The following is a 23534-nucleotide window of genomic DNA, read 5'->3' on the forward strand; positions in this document are numbered from 1 at the left end:
TACCCCCTTCCTCAGGCCTTACTAAGGGAAAAACATGTATCAGGACTGTAATGGCTTGGAATTGGATACCGTTTTGTCCAGTGTATGAGAATGTGTATAGAGCTGATTTGGCTGCTCACACAAATGGCCCCTTCACCTGGCCTTATTAAGGGAGAACATGTATTAGGACTGTGATAGCTTTAAGGTGCCCATACACTGCACGATTATCGTACGATAATCGTATGCGATCGGCTTTTCGTACGATAATCGAGCAGTGTGAACGGAGACGTGCTACCGTTTCTACTGTACGGTCGCACGTCTTCTGTCGAACCAGCATGTTCGAAAACCAGCCGGGAATCGTACGATTCTCGGCTGGTTGGAACGGTGCTCGGAAGACAAATGCCGAACGGGCCGGTGTGCGCCCCCTCAGGGGGGCGGGCTTGCGATGATCGAGAGTGCGATCTGCCTGTCCAAGATAGGCAGATCGTACGTTTTTTTAATCCCTGTAAACCATCGCAAGACTAAAGTCTTGCGATGGTTGTAGAGTGTATGGCCACCTTAAAAATGGACATCCTTTTAACCAATGTGTGAGAATGCATAGAGCCAAATTAGCTGCTGAAGAGCTCTATGCAATTCACACTCTGGACATTGGATCCAATTTCAAGAAATCACAGTCATGATACCTGTTGTCCGTTATTAAGCCCTGACGATGGGGGTATTTGTGTGAGCAGCCAAATCAGCTGCTGAAGAGCTCTATACATTCATACACACTGGACAAAATTGTATCCAATTTCAAGCCATCATGGTGCAGCCAGGACAGTGAAGACTAGCGCCACTGGATGTAAACAAATACTATGAGCCGCTGCCTTCAGATTGAGTAAAGCGTGCATCTGTGGAGAGGAGGGTGGGTTTGGATAGATAAGTATAAAGTGGCAAAAAGGATCAGGGCACTTATTTTAAAGTACACTTTGAATATACCATTAAGAAGTGTTTTGTCATATTAATATATAGCAATATAATACAGGCAGTCTCCAAATTACAAACATCCGACTTACATACCACCCCTACTTACAAATGGAGGCTATTACTGTACAGCAGGGGGTCCCAGGCTGTATCCAAAGTGTACCGCTCAGCATTTCAGTAGTTGTAATGCTACTGCGCTCCTGCTGACGAGGAGTGCCCACCTTTTTGGGTCTGGTTCATAGTACTGTATGTACATTACAGGAAGTTGGCTCTTGTTAAGGTGCCCATACACTGTACGATTCTCGTACGAGAATCGCGGGAAATCCCACGATGGTACGAGAATCGTACAGTGTATGGAAGGCGTGCAACCGTTTCTACTGTACGGTCGCACGTCTTCTGTCGAACCAGCAGGCTTGAAAACCCGCCGAAAATCATACGATTCTCGGCGGGTTAGTGGCCTGCTTGTTCGACAACTGCCGAACGGGCCAGTGTGCGCACGCGCACACTGCCCGTTCGCAGTGATCGGAAGCCCGCCCCTCACTGCGGTCATCGGAAGCCCGCCCCTCGGCGGGGCGGGCTTTCGATGATCGCAAGTACGATCTGCCCGTCCAAGATGGGCAGATCGTACAAGCTTTCAATGAGCTTACGACCATCGCAAGACAAAGGTCTTGCGATGGTCGTAAGGTGTATGGGCACCTTTAGACGTGCAGACGAGGGGTGCCCGCCTCTTCTTCTGGGTCACTGTGAGGTTTTTACTGCTGTCTGTATCCTCATTAGAAAGATTTAATCTCACTTCGTGTCCTTGCGACAACAGGAATTGAGAGGAAATTACCCCTAGGAAGGGAAATTCACTCCTATAAGAGTGATCATGGGAAAAAGGTGCCTCCACTGAAACTTCAATACCAATCCTTGTTTCCACGACAACCCAACATTTTCAAAATCCACAGGGACAGAAAGTGAGGTGAAAAACAGGGGTACACACAGCAAAACAAATTTTACAGGTGGTAAACCCTTCCCTATGCTATCCAAAACAAAGTAAAAAAAATTTTGGCTGGAGTTACACTTAACAAATTTACCTGTTCCAACTTACATACAAATTCAACTTAAGAACCAACCTACAGTCCCTATCTTGTCTGTAACCCGGGGACTGCCTGTATATATCTATATATATATATATCCTATGCATACTTCCTGTGTTATCTCAAATAAGCTATTTGGCTCTCCTTATCCTTTATCATTGCCATTATCATCAAAATGATCAGCCTTCATGTGGTTGAGTAGTTTAGCAAAAAAAACTGGGCAGAGCTGACACCACTCCTCGGTCCACTAAAATACTGTGTGTTGTCAGCCCACAACAGGACAAAGCTGAGTGTTTTTTGCACGGAAGCGATTTCTATGTCTTTGTCACGCCCTGTGATAACATATGACATATGATAAAATCCGTGGGCCGATCGTCTGCTTCCATTTGTGTTCACCGTGGAGGCCGCCGTTTGTCTAGAACCTCACAGAGTGTTGTGTAAGGTATTTTGCCAGCCCTGCAGAATTTCTGACAATTTCCTTTCACTGGCGCCTGTTTCCACAACGTGGAGTGACTTTATTTTCTACTTTCAATCTCAGCGTTATTTCCACAACGTGAAGAAACTTCTAGTCAAATGAGCTTTCGGTGAAAAATCCAACCGGGGAGGCCTTGCTTTGGTTACATATCTTCATAACAGTGTTTCCTACTTTCTGATCTGGGGCTATCGGAACATTTTTTAGCGCAGTTTTTGGAGAAATGCGTCCACTCTTGTATGGACTAGGCACTTATTTCTTAAAGGGTAATTCCACTTTCTCATTGGAATTTGGGGAAATGGAATTACCCCCACCATTCTGCCTCCCTCCCTCCCCCCTTCCCCCCCACCTGCTGTTCTTTCCTGTCAACGAACGCTCCTTCCCCAGTGTAACGAGCACATATTGGTCAGTTCGGTCGCCTGACCATGCTGACCAATGAGAAGCACTTCTGACCACGATGACCAATGACAAGTACTTCTGACCACGCTGACCAATGAGAAGCGATTCTTAGCAAGAAGCACTTCTCATTGGTCAGCATGGTCAGTTGACCACACTGATCAATGAGTGATTTAAAAACATAGACCAGGGCTGCACTGCTGTGTATGGTGTATGGGTCATACACCAGCAACTGTAGAGGGGAAGGAGCATTGGCTGACAGGTGAGAGGGGGTAGATTGGTGGGGGGAATTCCATTTTCCCAAATGCGCCTGGAATTACCCTTTAAGGGCTTATACACATGTAATACCAGTGTATCCCCCCTCCCATAGAAGTCAATGGCTGTACATGGGTATACAAATCAGGATCGTGGTTCAGGTGAGTATATCTCTGTTATTTGAACTCCCTAGACAAAACGAGCACTTAACCCTTGCAGTGCAAGCAGGACCAGATTTACTCTCTCTGCTGTCCCAAGGCTAGGTTCCTCAATGTGCCTCAACCTGTCTGTCTATCTCCCACCTTGACTCCCTTTAGGCGATCCCTAAAGACTCATCTCTTCAGGGAAACCTATCCCTCCTCAAAAACAAGCGGTGGCTTCCCAGCTGTATATTTAGCTCTGCTTGCCCAAATCAGGGCTTAATGTAAAAAACAATTATCCGCCCGGTGCCCGGAATTCCACACCCCTACTGCTGCCTCTTCTCCCTGCTGCCCTAAAGCCGGGCCTTGGTTGGCTTTGTGGGAAATCCGGCCCTAAGTTCAGGGTAGTCCCACTGCACGGGTAAAGATTTTGTGTGCCCGGAGTTCTTCTTTAATATCACTTTAAATGCAATCCGAGGAAATGTTTGCTTCTTCCCACGTTGATCTTCTGTGTTTTCTGAGTTCTTCTAAAAAGTATTTGTTGTCTTTTTTTGGGGCTTTTGCAGGTGAGAAAATCGAGAAGGCGTGCACATCACACAATTCTGCATCAACATGCATAGAATGTGGAGAAGGTTATTTTAATCCTGCATACTATAGAGCCGGCTGCTTTACCTGCAGAATATGTGACACAGGTAAGCTGTGAATTGTATCGCTTTGCCATGTCTGGTATTGTACGATGGGCAGTGTTTACTTCCGTGGCCTCTTGAATGGATGATGTGGATGTGGTGGCGGAGCTACTCAGCTGCACCAAATTTTAAAAAATACAGTACGCTGCAGGGAGAAGAACCCCATTATTCTGGTGGAAGGTTGGGGGGTTGAGGCTGGAAGGCTGGGAAATGTGACCATGTTACACCCTAATTATGGCAGTAATCTAAAACATGGTTACACAGATGGAATGAGCCTTTAAGGCCCCATTCGCGCCTAATATGTTTAGGTGCAATTAGAGAAGCAGTGACTACTTTACAACACACACATGGACAGTGGGGAACAAAAGTAGCCCCCCTCCAGAAGGAAGAACAGTGTCAGCACCAATTCAGAGATGATTTGAGGATCTACAGCCGAGTGACACACAAATAAGATACATTTTTGTTAATAGTTAAGGTACTTGGATGTCCTGATTCATGTTTTCCTCTAGTAAGCCTTGATCAAGGGGGTATTTGTAGGAGCCCCTGAAACACGTTGGATATTTCTATACTGTCCACTCAACCCTACATTGATTAAAGCTGTATCTGTACTATTACAGAGTTTGCACTTCAATTCACAATCCTGCAATTTGACACTATAAACCAAGGAGAGAGTGGAGAACCTCTGGAACGTAGAAGCTGCTTGTCCGGTAGTCAGATCACCAATATCGACTCCTGCACATCCTAATTGGCCAACCGCACCAATAGGATAAATCTTGCAGGTCCAGCGTTTATATTACAGATTTTCTCCAGTATGCAATAGAGAAAAGTCAGGTCACCGATCTGGTCGTGCTGGCAGGTCTGTGTAAGTCTCAGGCTTGGATGGACAGAAGTATAAATCATTTGGCAGATAAAACAGTTCCCTTCTATGCAGTGGCGTAACAATCGCCATAGCGACCCAGCTGCTGTGAAGGAAAATGTTCCCCCTCACAGCCGCTGCAGAGCTGTGTCAGTGACAGCCAGCAGATGCGGCAGAATAGGCCGGTTACACCGGTGTTCTACCGATAGTCCAAACTTATCGAGTTGTGGGACCGCATGAATTCCGGTCCCAGAACTCCATAAGTTCGAACTTTCGATCGATCACTGGCATTTGCAGTAAAGAAGGAGGCGGGGCCTGGTTAACAGCAACCCCGCCTCCTCTCACATCACTGGCCAGCGATCTAAGAGCAGGTGGGGCCAGTGATGTAAGAGGAGGCGGGGCCCGTCGATAGAAGGAGGCGGAACCCGGGAACGGAAGAGGAGGCAGGGGCCCGGCGGCGGCGACCACGGAGGTGACAGGTTAGAAGCGTACAGCGCAACTGAGACCTTGCAGAGCCCACCATAGAGAGTCTATGGTGGGCTCTGCAAGTGGCATAACTAGCAATCACAGCCTGTGGCTGTCAGAGTCTTGCAGTGGCTCATGGGACATGTAGTTTAACAACAGCTGTAGTGCCAAGTTTGCTCGCCCCTGGTCTATTTAGTTGTTTGCTTGGAGTTCATGTTTAAATGCAGACCTGGGGCCAGGCCGTGCTTATGTCCGATGGTAGGTTGGAATGGGATAAGTACAGAATACAACATTGCTTTAGCCCTTTAACACTTCCAAGGTGTGCTCATAAAAATGGGGGTCAGCAAATGTCAGTTTTGGTACAAAAGATATAAAATAAATGTTCTTCTGACTCCTCAGCTGATGGAAGCATTGAAGTAAGGCCGTGCACCAAAAGCTCTGATGCCGCCTGTACCTGTCCTGCGGGAAGCGAGCCTAGAAATGAAAGGAATACAGCCTGTCGCTGCCACCCCGGAAAAGAGATTGTAAATAACAGTGAGTTCTATATTGTCCTAACAAAGTCAATGTTATGTCTTCCTGCTGCGTTAAGTTTCTGCTTTTTTGTTGTATTTGGAATTGTTTTCCTTTTAAGTGTATATAGAAGGCAACACTTTTTCTTTTTGCATACAGACTTTTCTTTTTGCATACATGTGTTCATAATATATATTTAAAGGAGAACTATGAGGGGAGTGCTTTTCACTCACCTCATAGTTTTAGCCGACCTGTGACAATGAGACTGTCACAGGTCGGCTCAGTAGATCGAGAAGTGAGCTAACACATACCGGCGTTCGCTCACTTCTTAATCCTGTCGCGGTATACTGAGCTTAGGGTGACGGGAGGACGCTAGTTTGTGTCCTCCCGTTACCCTAAGGAGAACTATGGGGAAAAGCCCTGACCCCATAGTTCTCCTTTAATTATTGAGGTGAAAAAAATCAATCCTCTCTGGGTGATCTGTGTACATTACAAGGAATTTAACGAAGGTTATTACAGATTCCTACTTGTTTCTGTTGTGAAGTAATAGCTGATTGTTGCAGCATGTCCTTTCCACACTGATCCCTGAACGAGGGTCTGGGTTCATTATAATCAGCTGCTGGACTTTCTGTGTTGCAATGAGGAAAGGTGCAGTGTCAACATCCCTTTAGTAGTGATTAACCCTTTGGGAATATCTCCCCAAAATGAAGGTCCTATTGCAAGAGATGCCAAAAATTGTATCTTGGTGCAGACTTCTGGGAAAATCAGTCAGTCAATCACAGAAGCAGGAAGTGACATTTCTGGGGGTGTTCTGTATACCAACTGTGTATGGAATGCCTCCAGGTCACCATATTGCATTGAATTTTTTGACAGATTTAAAACATTACAGCAGCTGCAGTTTTAAATGGTCAGATAATTTTTAAGAACATTAAATCACAATTTTTTTTTTTAATAGATTTAAAATGGAGTTGCTCCTTAAATCTACTATTAAATGCACTTTTGGTTCTAGGGTGACAACGCTCACTCCACTGCTCTGTATCTATGGAGGAGCAGTGTTGACATGCTAGAACATGAGAACTGTAGAACTGTACAACTCCAACCCCTCTCCTAGTCTCCACAACATGGGGAGGGTGGTGTTCTGTAGTCCACGGAAATAGCTGAGAAAAATGCTGACTGATAACAGTGCAGCATATCCAGGGAGCACAGGAAGTTATCAGTAGATAGATATAATAAAATGCGTTCAATGGTGTATTTAATAAACCAAGAAGAGAACAAATAGGAGAAATGTATTATACCGACAGTGTAATGTGATTGGATACATGAGCAGAGGCCAACGAGTGCTCTGATTGCATGCCGTATAGTGATTTCCAGCAGGGGGCATGAAGAGCAGTTTGGGGGCTGTGCCTTAGTGGCGCCCTGTAGTGGCAAAAAGGAAAAAGATCAATGTAACTTCTTGAACACAGTTCTCAGTCTTTGCCTGGAGTCTGTAACAGTCCCTAGATCAGGGGGAGGTAACCTTGGTATTCCAGCTGTTGTGGAACTACAAGCCCCATGAGGCATTGCAAGACTCTGAAAGCCACAGGCATGACTCCCAGAGGCAGAGACGGGTTTTGTAGTTTCAGCACAGCTGGAGTGCCAAGGTTGCCTACGACCACCCTAGACGTTAGGATATGATATAACAAGTCCTTCTAGAAATTACCACAGATGTCTCTTTATTGCAGAATGCCAGCCCTGTGCCTATGGACATTTCTCATTTAAGGAAAACAGCAAGTGCCTCCCTTGGACCAAGTAAGCAAAGGAATTGTTATTTTTAAAAATACTGCAATAAATACAGAAACTGTTTATTTATATGACAATCTCCAGAAGTACTCATAATCATAGGAAAGGGATCTCCAAAAATAACTGTCCATAGAGAATAATGAAGGTTGGCATGGATGATCTCCTCTTCTGAGAATGCTGGTTGCCTGGCAGTCATGTTGATTCTTCTGTTTCAGTATTGGGGGCTCATTCACATCAGAAAGGTGCAGTAAAAGAAAGATGCGGGCTTGAGTTTTACTGCATTAAGGTGCACAGCAAGCCCAGTGGAATGAGCTGCCTTAAAGTGACATGAGAAGATAATGTAGGGTGCCCTTGCTGATCTCTTGTTTCTTTCTTCGACTTTCTGAGTCTCTGGCAGGGAAAAAGTATACCTTCCTGGCACTCATGTCCATGCTTGGTCCGAGTCTGTCGTTCAAAAGTATTAAAGCCAGACACATCCAGGCAACCAGCATTTTCAGAAAGAGGCCAGCAAGGGTAGCCCCTGTGCCATTCTTATGACAGAGTCACTTTAACACAGCCTGTCTTAAAGAGAAACTGTCACCCTGACCATGTAGGACAAAGTGACAGGTACTCTGCAAAGGCCCGATCCCCTCACACTCACCTCACCATACCATGCCAAACCCTAAATGAATCATAATAAATTAATCACTTTAACAAACCCCCATAATATACCTTTAAATAAGACCCTCATAATTCATTAGGCGGCTGTCCAGTCACACTAAGAGATTGATTTATAAATTGGCACCTTGTCATACACTAGGTGAATGGCGTTCACACACCATTCTCACCACTAGATGGAGCCGAGGAGCATTTCTAGTTGCGGGAATGCTATGTGAAGGGCGCTCGCCCAGCGTATGGCCGGGTGAAATTCATAAATCATCCCCTAAGTGTGACTTTTTTACTCCACCTGTTATCTTCTGTACGGTTGTTTCCGCTCTGTGACTCCGGAGACGTATTCAAGCCGTTTTAGATAAAGTAGGTGTGGTGAATGCCAAACCTGTCAGAAAGGTGCCACCTCCCCAATATACAGACATTTGATCCCAATCTTTTTGGGGCTTGGTTGCACTTCTCCACTTTATAAGAATAATAATATTGGGAATTGCATTGGTTGATCTGTGCTGCATCCCAACCTTTCTATTTTAATATTGACAGAAGACTAGGGACCGCTTGATCTCGGATGAAGGGTGGATTTGCTGAGCCCCAAATACGCATTGGCTGTCTTTTTATGAGTTTTGCACTACGATTAAACCTTTGCTGGACCTGTCATACATATGTGGCGCTCTTACTCATTTGCACTTTTTTGGGGGATTTTAAGACACGCATAGGTTGTCATCATCATTGAGAATCATTTTATTCCAAACGTTAAAATATCAGATTGTTTACATACACAGTTCCTTACTCCCTTACAGCCCCACCCCCATCATGTCATTAATATTATCATGCTTTACATTTCACATATGTAAGTAGGGGAGGCAGTAAAAGAGAGCCCATTGCGTTTCGTGGGCAAGCTCACTTCTTCAGGGACATGATGGATATCTATGGAATACAAATATGATCTGTTAAAGGAGAACTATGGGGTTAGGGCTTTTCCCCATAGTTCTCCTTAGGGTAACGGGAGGACACAAACTAGCGTCCTCCCGTTACCCTAAGCTCAGTATACCGCGAGCGATAGCTCGTGGTATACTGAGACGCCGCAGCTGAAACGGATCCCGACAATTATGTCTGGATCCGCCCAGCTGCGTGAGTGACAGCTGGCTCTGCCTATCTAGAGGCAGAGCCAGGTGTACCCGCCCCCTCCCCCGTCCGTTCCGCCTGTCAGCGCTGGAGGATCGGAGCAGGGAGGGGGGAATCCAGCCCCTCCCCTGTCACGGCAGAGAGCTGTGAAAGGATCGAGAAGTGAGCGAACGCCGGTATGTGTTCCCTCACCTCCCGATCTACTGAGCCGACCTGTGACAGTCTCATTGTCACAGGTCGGCTAGAACTATGAGGATAAGTGAAAAGCACTCACCTCATAGTTTTCCTTTAACATTCACAACATATCAACATTTTATGCACCATACATTTCTGAATTGGGAAAGCTGGTCGGATGACCAGTGAAACGTCTTCAAGAAAAATACAGCAAGTCCAGTTGCCTTGACTTATTTTTTACGGATATACCATGACCTGGATGAATGAGAACCGTGACAGACATACATTTCTGGGTTACGTGAACATTCTCAACAGACTTCCTAATTAAATAAAACAATCAATAGGCTTTATGCGCCATCATGTGACTTCTTTAATTCAGGCCAAACACAACCAGGGACGTAGGAAGTTGCCTTATCGAGAGGTCAGCAATGACACCCCGGTAGCCCAGATATTGCTCTTATGTCATTTATAAACAGCGTGCTCCTTTCCTTGTGTTGTGTGGGCTATCCCTTTAATAGCATATGCTTGTTCACTCAGGTCTCAAGTGATAAAATATGTGAACCCCCTGCTGATCCCCATCCTGTTCCCTTGAATTGTTTCTGAACTTTTGCCCTTTTTTCAGTTGCAGTGCTATAGGTCTGACAGTGCTTGAAGCAGGATCTGCCACAAAGGATGTTCAATGTTCCGCTCCAAAGAGCACCACCGCTTGGGTTCTACCCACATCTGTGGCCCCAACGCCTCCCCAACGAGAAAGAACGCAGAGGAAAGATGAGACGTCTACTCTGGAGAACTCTGTGACGTCCACCAAACAATCCATACCACGCAATGCCATGAACTGGGGTAAGGGTCAGAACTTGGTGGGGAAAGTTATAAAGACAGGTGCCTAGCATGACAATTGAGAGAGGCTTGGGATATGACTATGGCATAACTCCCAACTGATCCCTATTTAAAGGAACTGTCCCTCTTATGTAGCCAAATCCCTCTGTCCATCCTTCTTCATCAGTTGTCCTCTTTTGGGTGTGATGTATAAACCTCTATGCAAAATTTACTATTAGTGCAGCTGAAGCCAAAACTTTTGTTTTTTTTCCGTTTTGGTTAGAGTGGAGAGGGATTAGAAGCAGTGGCGTCACAAGGGGGGTGCGACCCGCACCCGGGTGACACCATTGGAGGGGTGACACCAAAATGACTCAGAGTCATTTTGGTGTCACCCCCCTCTGAAAAGTCGGGCGCTCGGTCATGGACTGAACGCCCGACAATATCAGGAGAGAGGAGGGGACCCGGCGGCATACCTTATCCCACTGTGTGACTGTCCCCTCCTCTCTCTGCCGGCACCCATCACCAAGATGGCCACCGGCAGGTATCAGAATACTGCCACGCGTGCGCGATGACGTAATCGCGCACGCGCGTGGTGATGTCATGTGCATGCGCAGTGACGTCTCGGCGGGGTGACACTCAGTTACTGCTCCGGGTGTCACCCAGCCTCGGGACACCCCTGATTAGAAGCCCTATCGTGTTTTTCTTGCTTTGTCCCTGTTAGGTAGATTCACCCTCACTATTTGTCCTGGTGACCATTATCACTGAAAGAGAAAGAAAATCCTAAATATTGAGTAGTCACCAGAACAGGAATAGATGGGCAATCTTCCAATGGAGACATCAGTTCTGGTGACCACCAAGCATTTCACTCACTTTAAAGGGATTTCCTCACACTTCCTGTTGCGGCTGTGGGACAGGAAGTGAAGGCAAATCTTCCCAATTGGACACAGTTGGCAAAAAAAAAGCTGACAGGGGTTATAACCCCCCCCAAAAAAAAGACTCCCCCCCCCCCCCCCTCCTTTACTCTATTTGAAAGTTTAAAGGAAAATGTTTTGACTTCACTTCTACTTTAACAACCACAAGTGTAATACTTCACTAAACCTTAATCCAGCTTCTAGATGATGGCATATGATTTTTGGAGAGTTAGTATAAAGGAAATGAAGTGGTAAAAAGCACTTGTAGTGATGACCGGGATTTCTGTGCTCTCCCTGTGTGCCAAAATTAGAGGTAAAAACTAGAAATATGCATTTCTATATTGAAGTTCTATCCCACTCCTAATAGCCATATTGATCTGGACATTTGTAAACTTAATGAAGATGCCCCCATAGGATGGACTTCCTCAATACACTGACACAATATCACTCAGCACCCTGAATATGAACTTCTTGGTGTCACCACTTTCACAGAACATGTCTGAACCAAAACTCAACATCTGAACAATGTAACATTATCATTGCTTGCTGGAAGCAATGCATGATGGGATATGTAGTCTTGAGAAATGGAGATTGCATCACATCAAGCAGCAGGGAAAGAGACGCAAAGCACACTGGGAATCCAGGAAGTTGATGAAAGTAATGGGCAGACAGAAGGCGGCACTCACTACATAAAAGGGATTATTCCCAGTAAGCTTTGATTGTATTATCAGACACATCTCCAGTATGTATTCCTATTACAATGCTGAGGTGATAACAGGAGAGGATATGGTGGGACTTTACAAATCTTATCTCTACTATGTGTGTCACGTCCTCTTTTTCCATTATAGATACCGTCACGTTAATTCTCATCACTGTCACCCTGCTGATGGCGATGGCTGGAATCATACTGGCGGTGATCATACAGACAAAGAAGAGGAAAAGAAACAGAGGATTCATCCGTAAGTATTGTAGAGAGTGATGTACGTCCGTGTCTTGTGTCTTCCAGACGATGATGAACATGTTTTGTTACACGGAAAGTAGAAATTGATCCATTAGATATGGCTGTGAGTGTGCTCCGTGCTTCCAGGGATTCATATGGCTGTGAGTGCTCTGTGCTACCAGGGATTCATATGGCTGTGAGTGCTCCGTGCTTCCAGGGATTCATATGGCTGTGAGTGTGCTCTGTGCTTCCAGGGATTCATATGGCTGTGAGTGCTCTGTGCTTCCAGGGATTCATATGGCTGTGAGTGCTCCGTGCTACCAGGGATTCATATGGCTGTGAGTGCTCCGTGCTACCAGGGATTCATATGGCTGTGAGTGCTCCGTGCTACTAGGGATTCATATGGCTGTGAGTGTGCTCCGTGCTTCCAGGGATTCATACGGCTGTGAATGTTCCGTGCTTCCAGGGAATCATATGGATGCGAATATTCCGTGCTTCCAGGGATTCATATGGCTGTGAGTGTGCGCCGTGCTTCCAGGGGTTCATATGGCTGTGAATGTTCCGTGCTTCCAGGGATTCATATGGCTGTGAATGTTCCATGCTTCAAGGGATTCATATGGCTGTGAATGTTCCGTGCTTCGAGGGATTCATATGGCTGTGAGTGCTCCGTGCTACCAGGGATTCATATGGCTGTGAGTGCTCCGTGCTACTAGGGATTCATATGGCTGTGAGTGTGCTCCGTGCTTCCAGGGATTCATACGGCTGTGAATGTTCCGTGCTTCCAGGGAATCATATGGATGCGAATATTCCGTGCTTCCAGGGATTCATATGGCTGTGAGTGTGCGCCGTGCTTCCAGGGGTTCATATGGCTGTGAATGTTCCGTGCTTCCAGGGATTCATATGGCTGTGAATGTTCCATGCTTCAAGGGATTCATATGGCTGTGAATGTTCCGTGCTTCGAGGGATTCATATGGCTGTGAGTGCTCCGTGCTTCCAGGGATTCATATGGCTGGGAGTGTGCTGTGCTTCCAGGGATTCATATGTCTGTGAGTGCTCAATGCTTCCAGGGATTCATATGGCTGTGAGTGTGCTCTGTGCTTTTCCAGAGATTCATATGGCTGTGAATGTTCCGTGCTTCCAGGGATTCATATGGCTGTGAATGTTCCGTGCTTCCAGGGACACTATCATCATTCTGATAAAGGCCGACTCCATTGCATTCTGTACAGAACAGGGAACAGGTCCGAGCCACTGCCTGATTTCTGTGTTGGAGACATTTCCCCTCGCTCAGGATAGGAAGTGATGGATTTTACTTGTCACAGACAAAAACAAACAATCCATTGAAGCAGAGTGATGAAGGGTCAGACCCTGCAGAGATTTTTACAGGATAAAACATGGGGAGTCCTGAATATTTTTCTCCCCAGACATACACTTTAAGGCCCGGTTCACACTCTGGCATTCTGTGGACGTGCGCCAACTGATCGTCATGCACACGCATTGGCACACCTTCATGCAATGCACAAAGATTATGGCGGCATTACTCATGTCACTTATGGTGGCATTACTCATGTCAATGCCACTTATGGCGGCATTACTCATGTATGACACCACGAACACAGCCAGGAAAACGCACATTTTTTGCCCACACATGGATACATGTCAACATACGAGGGATACAGGATCCCAACCTGAAAGAAGCAATTTCAGGGAGGTGTCCCTCTCATTTCAGGGAGGTGCCCTCTCAGGGGCACCCCCCTGAAAGGATGGCAGATAGCACAGGAAGCAATAGCTTCTTTGCTATCTGCTGTTTTTTTTTAGTATTCTGACAGCTGCTGCCGTCAGAATAATATTTTTTTTTTAAAACAGCATAGGAATGAATAGCTAGATTGCTATTGGCTGTTTCAATCTGCAATATCCAATAGAAAGCTGGCTATTGCCTCTGCCCTCTGCTGCTGTCAATCACTAGAAGTCACTAGAAGATGACCTGATGGAGATCTTCAGGTCTACCTCTGCTGATTGACAGCAGCAGTGGGCGGGTGAATGACAGCAGCAGTGGGCGGGTGCATTAGCTAGTTTGCACAATAGCCAATAAGAATCTAGCTATGCATTCGTATGCCTTTTTTTTTTTTTTTTTTTCCTGACTGTTTTTTCTGACGGTCGGGCCGCAGGCTCCCGATGTCAGAAAAAAAAAAAACATCGCAGGGATCGAGCATATTAAACCTTTCCGGGATGAAGTGTTTCTCTCCCGGGCGGCCGGGAGCCGCTATCTAATAGCGGGAGACTCCCCAACTCTCCCGGATGCTCCGGATGTCTGGGGATAGCTCGCAGCTAAAAATCCTGCATGAGCTTCTTTGCCATGTTTATCAAGCTTGCAGCAGCCCAGAGAAAAGAGAGATTAATGGGCTGACGTGCGGGAACTGCAGCAAGACAGAACACACACGAATGCGAACGTGCGTTCATGATCGTCAAGCGTGAACTGGGCCTACAGCTGAAGTTTATGCTTTCATTTTGCCTTCCCTGGCCCCTGCTCACAGAGAAGCTCACAGTGTGCAGTGAAATCAGAGTAAGCAGTTTCAGTCCCGGAGAGGAGCCGATACAACTAAGACTGAAGGGAAGGCCAGAGTTCAGCTTGAAGAAAAACTAAGTCATTGTTCCACCTTTATTATAGTTGAGCATCATCATTATCCTATCAATTGCTTTACCTCTGTATAGAGATTCTCATGAGATTTCTGATGTCTTCTTCCAGGAAGCAATAGATGCAAAGTCCCAGTACAAGAAGAAAGTACGGATTCCGAATCTAGCCTTGCCAAGAAAAATCCTGCGTGAGGACCTGTCTGAACTCCATGCAGTCTTACAAGCTGCTTTTATTCACTGGTATCCAGTGACATAGTCCGACCCAGAGACCCCCTGGAAGCTGGAGAGAGGCGCCAGCCGGGAACACTCCGCACTGCATCATGGGACGGCAGGGCTGCAGTTTATATACAGCTTATTTAAAGAACATTTACATTCTCTTTCACAAAGGTTTTCCATTTAATCATCCTGGATGATCACAAACTGTACTGAACGGGTGACAACCTTACAGGCCAGTGAGTCGTCCCTATCTTCCCTGTGGAGCTGTGAAGTTTACAGGATTGTCCTTGGAAGGATTGTCCCTGTACCTGGCTTTCAAGCACTGATGGACTTTACAAAAAAATGCTTTTTTTCCAGCATCTTGTTACATAAAATTGTATATACGGTATATATCTAATATAGCCTTGTTAGCCAGCAAAAAAGACCATACAAAGCCTGCTTCAAATATGTCTGTAGCAGAGTCATTCATTCTGCGTGACTGACATTTACATTTGTTCTGTGTGAATGGGGTAAAATCTAATGTTTTCTTTTGCAGAATGAATGTAAAATCAGAAAATACCCCATTGTGACCAATAGATGGTGCTGAGGAGCATAGGACGTAGGTATTTATATACTCCTTGGCTCCATCTAGTGGCCATAATCTGGTATTGTCTGACAATTACATTTCTTCTGCACAAGACAACATTCTGTTTTGCCCAATTTGCACAGAATGAATGTAAAAATCATAAAATACTACATTACGGCCACTAGATGGTGCTGAGGAGCAAAGGAAATAAGTATCTATTCCTTATGCTCATTGGCTCCATCTTGTGGCCATGATGTGGTATTGTCCGACAATAACTTCGTCCTGCATAAGAAAACACAAGAAACTTTTGACCTATTCACACAGAATGAATGTAAATGTCAGTTTCACAGAACGAATGGCTCTGCAAAGTTTTTGTAAATACATCCCACAGGTCTCTGTTTGCTATATTTGTATATTTATTAGAAAGCCACACCCCCTACATCAAGGTGCCTGCGCTCTGTATGTACCCCATGGAATTACTCTATAACATCACCAACAGAACACTCATCAGGGCCTAACAATAGGCCGAGCTGACATCCCAAGTGTTAATTTCGATCCAATGTTTTGATTGGACTGTTTGCGTATTAGGCTGCTTGTTCCCTTATTGATCCCATTGTTTGTGAAATAGGATCCCGGGGGTTCCCTATGGTGTGCATAGTCACAAAAGGCCCCTGTGTAAAAATGTTTGTTTTTTTGGGCCCCTTACTCAATACCTGAGTGCAAACACCTACTAAGGATAGAGATATACAGAGATGGAGCGATGGAGCGATGGAGCGATGGAGAGATGGAGCGATGGAGAGATGGAGCGATGGAGAGATGGAGCGATTGAGAGATTGAGAGATGGATAGATGGATAGATAGATAGATAGATAGATAGATAGATAGATAGATAGATCATCTGCAGATCTATAGTTACCGAGATCCGAGGGCCACTGCTCCACTGTGCTGCAAATCTCCCTCTCCTGGCTGGGAGATGGCCCCATAGAAGTCTATGTGGCTGTAATGTTCAGGTGCGGCCAGCAGAGGGAGCATTGAATGTAAACCATAGTGGACCGCTCCCCTCGGATCTCAGTAAGCACAGATCTGCTGAGGGGGAGCGTGGGATCGTTTAGGTCACGGCTGGGGGGGCAAAATGGATAAGTGCACTTCGTTTTAAAGGGCATTTACCCTTAGGGTCCAATCTCCAGTGAAGGCATCTGCTACTCTATATGGATGATGTGTTAAGTTTGGAATGTGTTTCAAAGTGTTATTATGAAAAGTGATGATTTGTGTGCTGTATGTAAATTGTATTTAAGGACGGTCGTATGGTTTTGCACTTTCAATGTTATTTTTGTAAAATAAAAAGTAAAACATTTATTCCCAAGTCAATATTGTGAAGCTGATGAGCTTTGAAGGGCCCCCAAACTGAGTGGGCGGAAGGGGTGTCATCCTGAAAATGTGCAACTTTGTGACACTCTCAGATTTTACAATCATGCTTATCGCATTCTACCAGATGTGTAAATTTCGTCTCATTCGGAATGGATATTTGTACGAATCTTGGTTAAAGGAGAACTATGAAGTGAGTGAAAATCCCTCATCCTCATAGTTCGAGCCGACGTGTGACAATGAAACTGTCACACGTCGGCTCTATAGATCGGGAAGTGAGCGAACGCATACCGCCACTCGCTCACCTCTTGATCATCCGCCTGCAGAGAGCCGTGACTGTCAGACACTACTCCCCGCAGAGATTCCCTCCCTCCCCTCTCCAATACTCCAACGCTGACTGGAGGAACAGACGGGGGGTACAGCTGGCTCTGCCTCTGGATAGGCAGAGCTAGCTGTCAATAAGGCAGCTGGGTGGATCTCAAGAGTAATGTCGGGATCCGTCCCGGTTGCGGCGGTCTCAGTATACCGGCAAGCTGTAGCTCACTATATATTGAGCTTTGGGTGACGGGAGGACGCCAGTATATATCCTCCTGTGACCCTTAGGAGAACTATGGGGGAAAAACACTTACCACGTAGTTCTCCTTTAAAGTGAGACCTTCGGATGCATTTGAATTTCTGAATTTGAATCCGGATGGTCATGTAACGAAATGTCAGATCCGTCCGAATTTCTTTCTAAACTGAAATAAACCCGACATGTGACTGTTCTCTGGCCAATCAAATTTTTTTTGGCTCTTGGGGGTGGCATTAGAGACACGTTAATGTGACTTCCTGTTGTGGATCGTCCCGAAACGAAAATTTGGTTGGATACAACAACAAACTGAATGTCGGATCCAAAATCCGAGTCACAAACCAAAACAGATTATGGACCCGAAATCTGAAAAACATAAGAAATAGAAATCCGAATCAATAGAAAACAAAACTAATTTTTTTCGGGGCTACATGTGTACATTCTACATGGCACGCCTACTGAACGCAATGCAGTTTCCTTGTGTTGCATTAACGCACGTTCCCGCAATGCATAGATGTCAGTAGGCCCTTAAATAAGAACTCCGGGCAGAAGAAGACTTAAGAAGAAGACTTAACTCTCGCAGTGGGGCTACCCCCCCCCCCCAATACTGCAAGGGTTAACTGTTATTTTAGTCCCTAGACCAAAATGAGTAAAGTTATACTTACCCAAACCTCAGAGCCACCTGCCTGCTAGACCAGTCCCTGCAGCCTCTATCCCTGCTCCACTTCACCGTTTCTAAGAACCACCTGTGAGTCATAGGATGTGAGGACACCAAGGGACATTCCATCTCATGGAGACAAGCTGCAGGGACCGATCTAACAGCCAGGCGGGTGGGAGGTTGGAGTGAGTATTTCTTTGTTATTTTAGACCCTATATCAGGGGTGGTGAATAAAATCCCATGATGCATCTCTCTCTGGGAGTCGTGGCTGCGGGAATCTTTCGATGCCCCCATGGGAATTGTAGTTCCACTACAGCTGGTGGGCCAGAGGTTTGCCACCCCTGGACGAAGGAGAGCACTTAACCCTTTCAGTCCTGGGCTAGTGAATGGTATGTGGAGAGATAAAAGGTAAAACAATAATCCCCTTCCATCTATGAAAACTAATCCCTCCCTATCACACACAACAGATAACAAATGTTCATACACGGCTGTGACAACATTCTTATAAACAACAGTTGGGTGTTACCATGTTTACAATGCAGAGATAGACATGTCAGGATGGCCGAGCGGTCTAAGGCGCTGCGTTCAGGTCGCAGTCTCCTCTGGAGGCGTGGGTTCGAATCCCACTTCTGACAGCTATGTTTTTTTTGGGTTTAATTAAAAACTGTTTTAACTTTATAGAAAACATTCTTCCACGTGCACTTTACAATGCGGTACATATGCATCGCCCCACAAATTAGTACTTATCCTAAAGATTTTATTTGTAGCAATTACAGCTATTTGCAGATAAACTGGTTCAGAAAGGTGTCTGGAATAAAAAGTTAATACGAAAGTTTGCCGCCCCGGGGGTTTCACAAAGGCTTGTTGAGTAGAAGCTTTATTATCAACAAATCAATGACAATAATTGTTGATGTAATCATTAAAAGGCTTTGCCGAAACCCGGGATCGAACCAGGGACCTTTAGATCTTCAGTCTAACGCTCTCCCAACTGAGCTATTTCGGCGGTGTATAGCATACCCCCAATTTCCTTCCATAAGTAGCAATGTGACCACAGTGTGAATGAACTTGTACAGTGTCATTATTTTGTCATTTTTGATTTCTTGTTTTTTTTTTTGTTTTGTTTTTTTCATTCTTTATTTATAAAAATAGCAGACAAAGGGTCAAAGACACAGCATGAGTAAACATCAATGTGTAGTCAAATAAAATGGAGCAATGGTATCCGAGCAGGGTTGCCACCTTTTCTTCAAGCGAAACCCGAACACTAGCGGCATGCAAACATGTATTTGGGAACATTGAGTCGCGGCCTAATCATATGTAAATAGCGCCACCCATTCATATGTAAATATCACAGTTGAGACTATTTTCAGTGGGGGGCCAGTAGCCCCTATCTTAATTTTGGTTGCCCCCGTCTCCCTGACATCTTGTGTCGGAGTTTCTGCTGCCATGAAACCCGGACACAGCATTCTGGGTGACACCTGGACAGGTGGCCACCCTATATCCGAGCCCCGTGAGCAGTAGCCTATCAGGAAGTCTAGCGGCAGACACTCCATTAAATAAAGGAATACGTCCCCGTTCACACTAGCCGAAGCGCCCGTTGTGCTGACGCACATTCGCCGATGTTTGTTTCCCGCATTTGACATGCATCCTTATTAAAGTGCCTCATGCAACAAAATCTGCTACACGCGCCGAGCGTTCTTTTCCTGTGCAACGGAGTGCGTTTTAGGGCACACCAATTCACACCAGCCGCTGCACTAAACACACATCGACTGGCGGAGGGTTGCCACCTTTTCTTCAAGCGAAACCCAAACACTCTAGCGACACGCGGACATGTTTTGGGGAGAATGAGTCGCGGCGTATTTATATGTAAATAGCACCACCCATTCATATGTAAATATCACAGTCAAGACTTTTTTCAGTGGGGTGCCAGTAGCCCCTCTCCTAATTTTGGTTGCCCCTGTCTGCCTGGCATCTTCTGTCCAGGTTTCATGGCAGCAGAAACCCGGACACAGCATTCAAAACCCGTACTGTCCGGGTGAATCCTGGACAGGTGGCAACCCTAGGCTGGCGTGCGATGCCTGACACAGTGCAATGCGCTGAGATCCCAGCATCCGCTGACATTCCATTCAGTACTTAGTGCACAGCCATGCGATGGGAAAGTGGTGGTGGGTGTTGAAAAAAAAGAACAACGCATGTGATGTGAATCGGCCCTTAATGCACATTTACGGCGGGGGGGAAAAGTGCGTTTGCTCGGCCACATTAACATGTTTTGGCATCACAAACGCTTTGCAAATTTTTTGTTGTACATTGCACATTTCAGCGTCAGTCTAGAATTCAAGCCGCTTGTTAGTCTAAGACACTACTAAAATAACCATTTTCTATCATGTAATATTAGGAATGTTACACATGTTGAAGGTGACATGGGATTTGCACATCGGTTTCACAACACAACCATGATAAAAAAGAAACACATTCATAATTATTCAATACGCGTTGAAGTAACTTCCACCCCAAGCATAAAGAAACTTCCACCCCAGATGGGACTCGAACCCACAATCCCTGGCTTAGGAGGCCAGTGCCTTATCCATTAGGCCACTGGGGCACATGTCTACTGATGGATCACACACAGTCAGTAGTCACCGTGTACAGGGTCCCACTCTGCATTGATGAGCCTTATGGTGTTCATTCTTATGACCAATTGGTGAAGTTTATTATTGTACTATTTATAACTGTGCAAGTATGTAAAATTCCACCTTCAGCACACTGTGGTATTATGTATGAGACATTCTATGATGACATAAATAATCACGTACATGTATGTTAGCAAGCAGCTGACACTCTGCAAACGAAAGTCATGCAGTACTCCCACTGAGCACTTACAATTGTATAGACAGGCAGAGAGAGCACTCAGCTGGTAGCGTGGCCGAGCGGTCTAAGGCGCTGGATTTAGGCTCCAGTCTCTCTGGAGGCGTGGGTTCGAATCCCACCGCTGCCAAGAACCTTTTACAAACAAGTGTGTCTTCCACTTTGAGTAAAGGTTCCTGTTTCATTCTCTCATCAAGCTCTTCTACCTGTTCACTAAGACAGCAGTTCTACTGAAAGTGTGGCGACTATTGTGCAAACCACAACACCACCTTCATTTTTTATTTAAATTCCTTTAATGAATGATATTTGGGAAGGGACTACTAAGGTCACATGACACAGCAGAGCATAAACTATGACAAAGCAATCACTTTGTGCTTTATCTGTTCCACTTTGTGTGTGTAAGGACTTTTGGCAGTGCAATGCAAATCCATTGGCAAGGTGTGTTGGGTTGCCATTCAGAATTAATGGCGCCATATCGTGCTAACATATCTTACTAATGCAATAGTGTCAACTCAGTGGGCTAGAGTCGCCACCTTTTCTTCAAGTGAAACCCGAACACTCAGGCACTGCGTGCAGCAATTTTCAGGTGGGCTGTGAGGACTCTCAGGTGGGCTATGTGGTTTCTCAGATGAGCTATGCGGGTTCTCAGATGGGCTATGCGGGCTCTCAGGTGGGCTATCCGGGCTCTCAGGTGGGCTATGCGGACTCTCAGGTGGGCTATCAGCACTATCAGGTGGGCTATGCGGGCTCTCAGGTGGGCTATGCCGGCTCTCAAGCAGGCTGTGCGGGCTCTCAGGTGGCTGTGTAGGGTCTCAGATGGGCTATACAGGCTTTCAGGAGTGATGTGTGGGCTGTGTGGTGTCTCACTAGGAGTCCAGAGGCACGCAGCATGGTGTCAGGAAGACAGAGATGTTTACAGGCACAGGAAGGCTGCCGAGCTGGCCTGAAACCTGGACACAGGACTCAAAAACTGGACTGTCCGGGTGAATCCCGGACCGGTGGCAACCCTACAGTGGGCCCTAAGATTTTCCAAAACTATGCAAAGGTTAATTGGACCTGTATGTTTGCATGTGAGATACGGACCTTAGATTGTAAGCTTCTTGAGGGCAGGGACTGGTGTGAATGTTAGGGTCGCCACCTGATTCACCCGGACTGTCCGGTTTTTGTGTCCTGTTCAGGCCAGCTGTAACACAGGACACTAAGCGGGTTATTCACTAAACTGCTGTAGGGTTTTGCTGAATGTTCGGCTAATCCTTCGGTTGCAGGTGCCCTTCAGTTCAGCCTTGCCGCCACCTGAGACTCTGGAGACATCAAGAATGTAGAGAAGGCTTGTAGCTCTCCTTACCGGATCTCCCAGCTGTCAGGGAAGGGTGCTTGTAATGACTGCGGATGGCGCCACTTGTTGCAAATCGTATAAGGAACGTCACCAGCACACCAAGAATCCTTTTGATGATCACCAAATGTTCATTTATTCAGAACAAATCGCTTTCAGGACCGCGCAGGGTCCCTTTATCAGGCTTAGCATTGACAGTGACGTTTCCTATACGATCTGGAGACATAAGGGCACCACCCCGGAACAACACAGAGTATGTAGCTTCATATTATTTTGTATTGCTGTATAGTATATTGCTGGGATTTGTAGTCCTCTATAGCCGGTCTCTTTCCCCTGGCTGTCTCTTCTTGCTCTTTCTCCTGGCTGCCTCTTCTCCCCCAAAAAATTACGGCGCTAGGGTGTTCAGGTTTCACTTGAAGAAAAGGCGGCAACCCTAGTGCATGTGCAACTATGTAAAGCTCTATATAAATACCGACAAACAAATGAATAACATGAGGGCTTTTTCAAAAATGTCATTCACTGCAGCCATAGCACAGAATGCAGTTGCGTCCCGAAGCAGCATTCAGCCACCTCTGAGTGCAGCAAACTACCCGCCCCAGATCTCTCCGTCTGAATGAGGCCTCACTTTATAAGACTTTATAAGACACTTTATATGACCAGATTCCTGGCTTTTGACTATTTACAAAAACAGCATAAAAAAAGCTCCGCCTTTCTTCATTACAAAGCAGTCCTAGGTAGAGATGATGTCATCAGTCTGCTGCAGGCAGGTGGAAGCATTTCCTCAGGGCTTGTTCACACCAAAGGCGGCAATAGCTGCTGGAACGCACCGCAATCCCTCACAAAACTTCCCCCTGCGTTCTGGGGCCGGAGGGGGCGTGGCGGGGCATTGAATTTAGGGCTGGGGAAATTAACGATTAATTCCTCGATTAATCGTTAAACTTTTTGTTCGATTAAAATAGTTTTGATCGAAAATGAAAATACTCACCTCGCCGCCGGCTTCCGGGAGTCCCGTCGGAGATCCGGTGACGTCACGGACATCGACATCACCAGACTTCTCCCCCCTTCCCCAAGTGGCTCCGTCGTCTAACAAAGGGAAGGGGGGAGGAGTCCGGTGACGTCAATGTCCATGACGTCACCGGACTC

General features: G+C 46.0%; 1 protein-coding gene and 4 non-coding genes across 5 annotated transcripts; 3 read left to right on the plus strand and 2 right to left on the minus strand.

Annotated features, from left to right (window-relative positions):
- Positions 1 to 3265: 3265 nt before the first annotated feature.
- On the plus strand, positions 3266 to 15017 carry TNFRSF4 (TNF receptor superfamily member 4). Its single transcript, XM_018562337.1, has 6 exons — positions 3266 to 3305; positions 3851 to 3976; positions 7523 to 7589; positions 10150 to 10367; positions 12103 to 12213; positions 14938 to 15017. Exons 1-6 carry the CDS (start codon positions 3266 to 3268, stop codon positions 15015 to 15017), a joined length of 642 nt encoding a protein of 213 aa, XP_018417839.1.
- Positions 15018 to 18748: 3731 nt separating this feature from the next.
- Positions 18749 to 18831, plus strand: TRNAL-CAG. The gene has a single exon. It is a non-coding gene; the product is annotated as a tRNA-Leu (tRNA).
- A 295-nt stretch (positions 18832 to 19126) lies between these two features.
- On the minus strand, positions 19127 to 19199 carry TRNAF-GAA. The gene has a single exon. It is a non-coding gene; the product is annotated as a tRNA-Phe (tRNA).
- Positions 19200 to 20722: 1523 nt separating this feature from the next.
- TRNAR-CCU lies at positions 20723 to 20795 on the minus strand. The gene has a single exon. It is a non-coding gene; the product is annotated as a tRNA-Arg (tRNA).
- Positions 20796 to 21106: 311 nt separating this feature from the next.
- On the plus strand, positions 21107 to 21188 carry TRNAL-UAG. The gene has a single exon. It is a non-coding gene; the product is annotated as a tRNA-Leu (tRNA).
- The last annotated feature ends 2346 nt before the right edge of the window (positions 21189 to 23534 follow it).

This window comes from Nanorana parkeri, unplaced genomic scaffold (genome assembly GCF_000935625.1).
Source record: "Nanorana parkeri isolate BGI_ZX_2015 unplaced genomic scaffold, ASM93562v1 scaffold573, whole genome shotgun sequence".
Lineage (NCBI taxonomy): Eukaryota > Metazoa > Chordata > Amphibia > Anura > Dicroglossidae > Nanorana > Nanorana parkeri.

Coding starts and splice junctions, on each gene's coding strand:
- TNFRSF4 (XM_018562337.1), top strand. CDS start 3,266: ATGGCTGTACATGGGTATACAAATCAGGATCGTGGTTCAG. Junction 3,306..3,850: donor AAATCAGGATCGTGGTTCAG/GTGAGTATATCT, acceptor GGGCTTTTGCAG/GTGAGAAAATCGAGAAGGCG. Junction 7,590..10,149: donor AAGTGCCTCCCTTGGACCAA/GTAAGCAAAGGA, acceptor CCCTTTTTTCAG/TTGCAGTGCTATAGGTCTGA.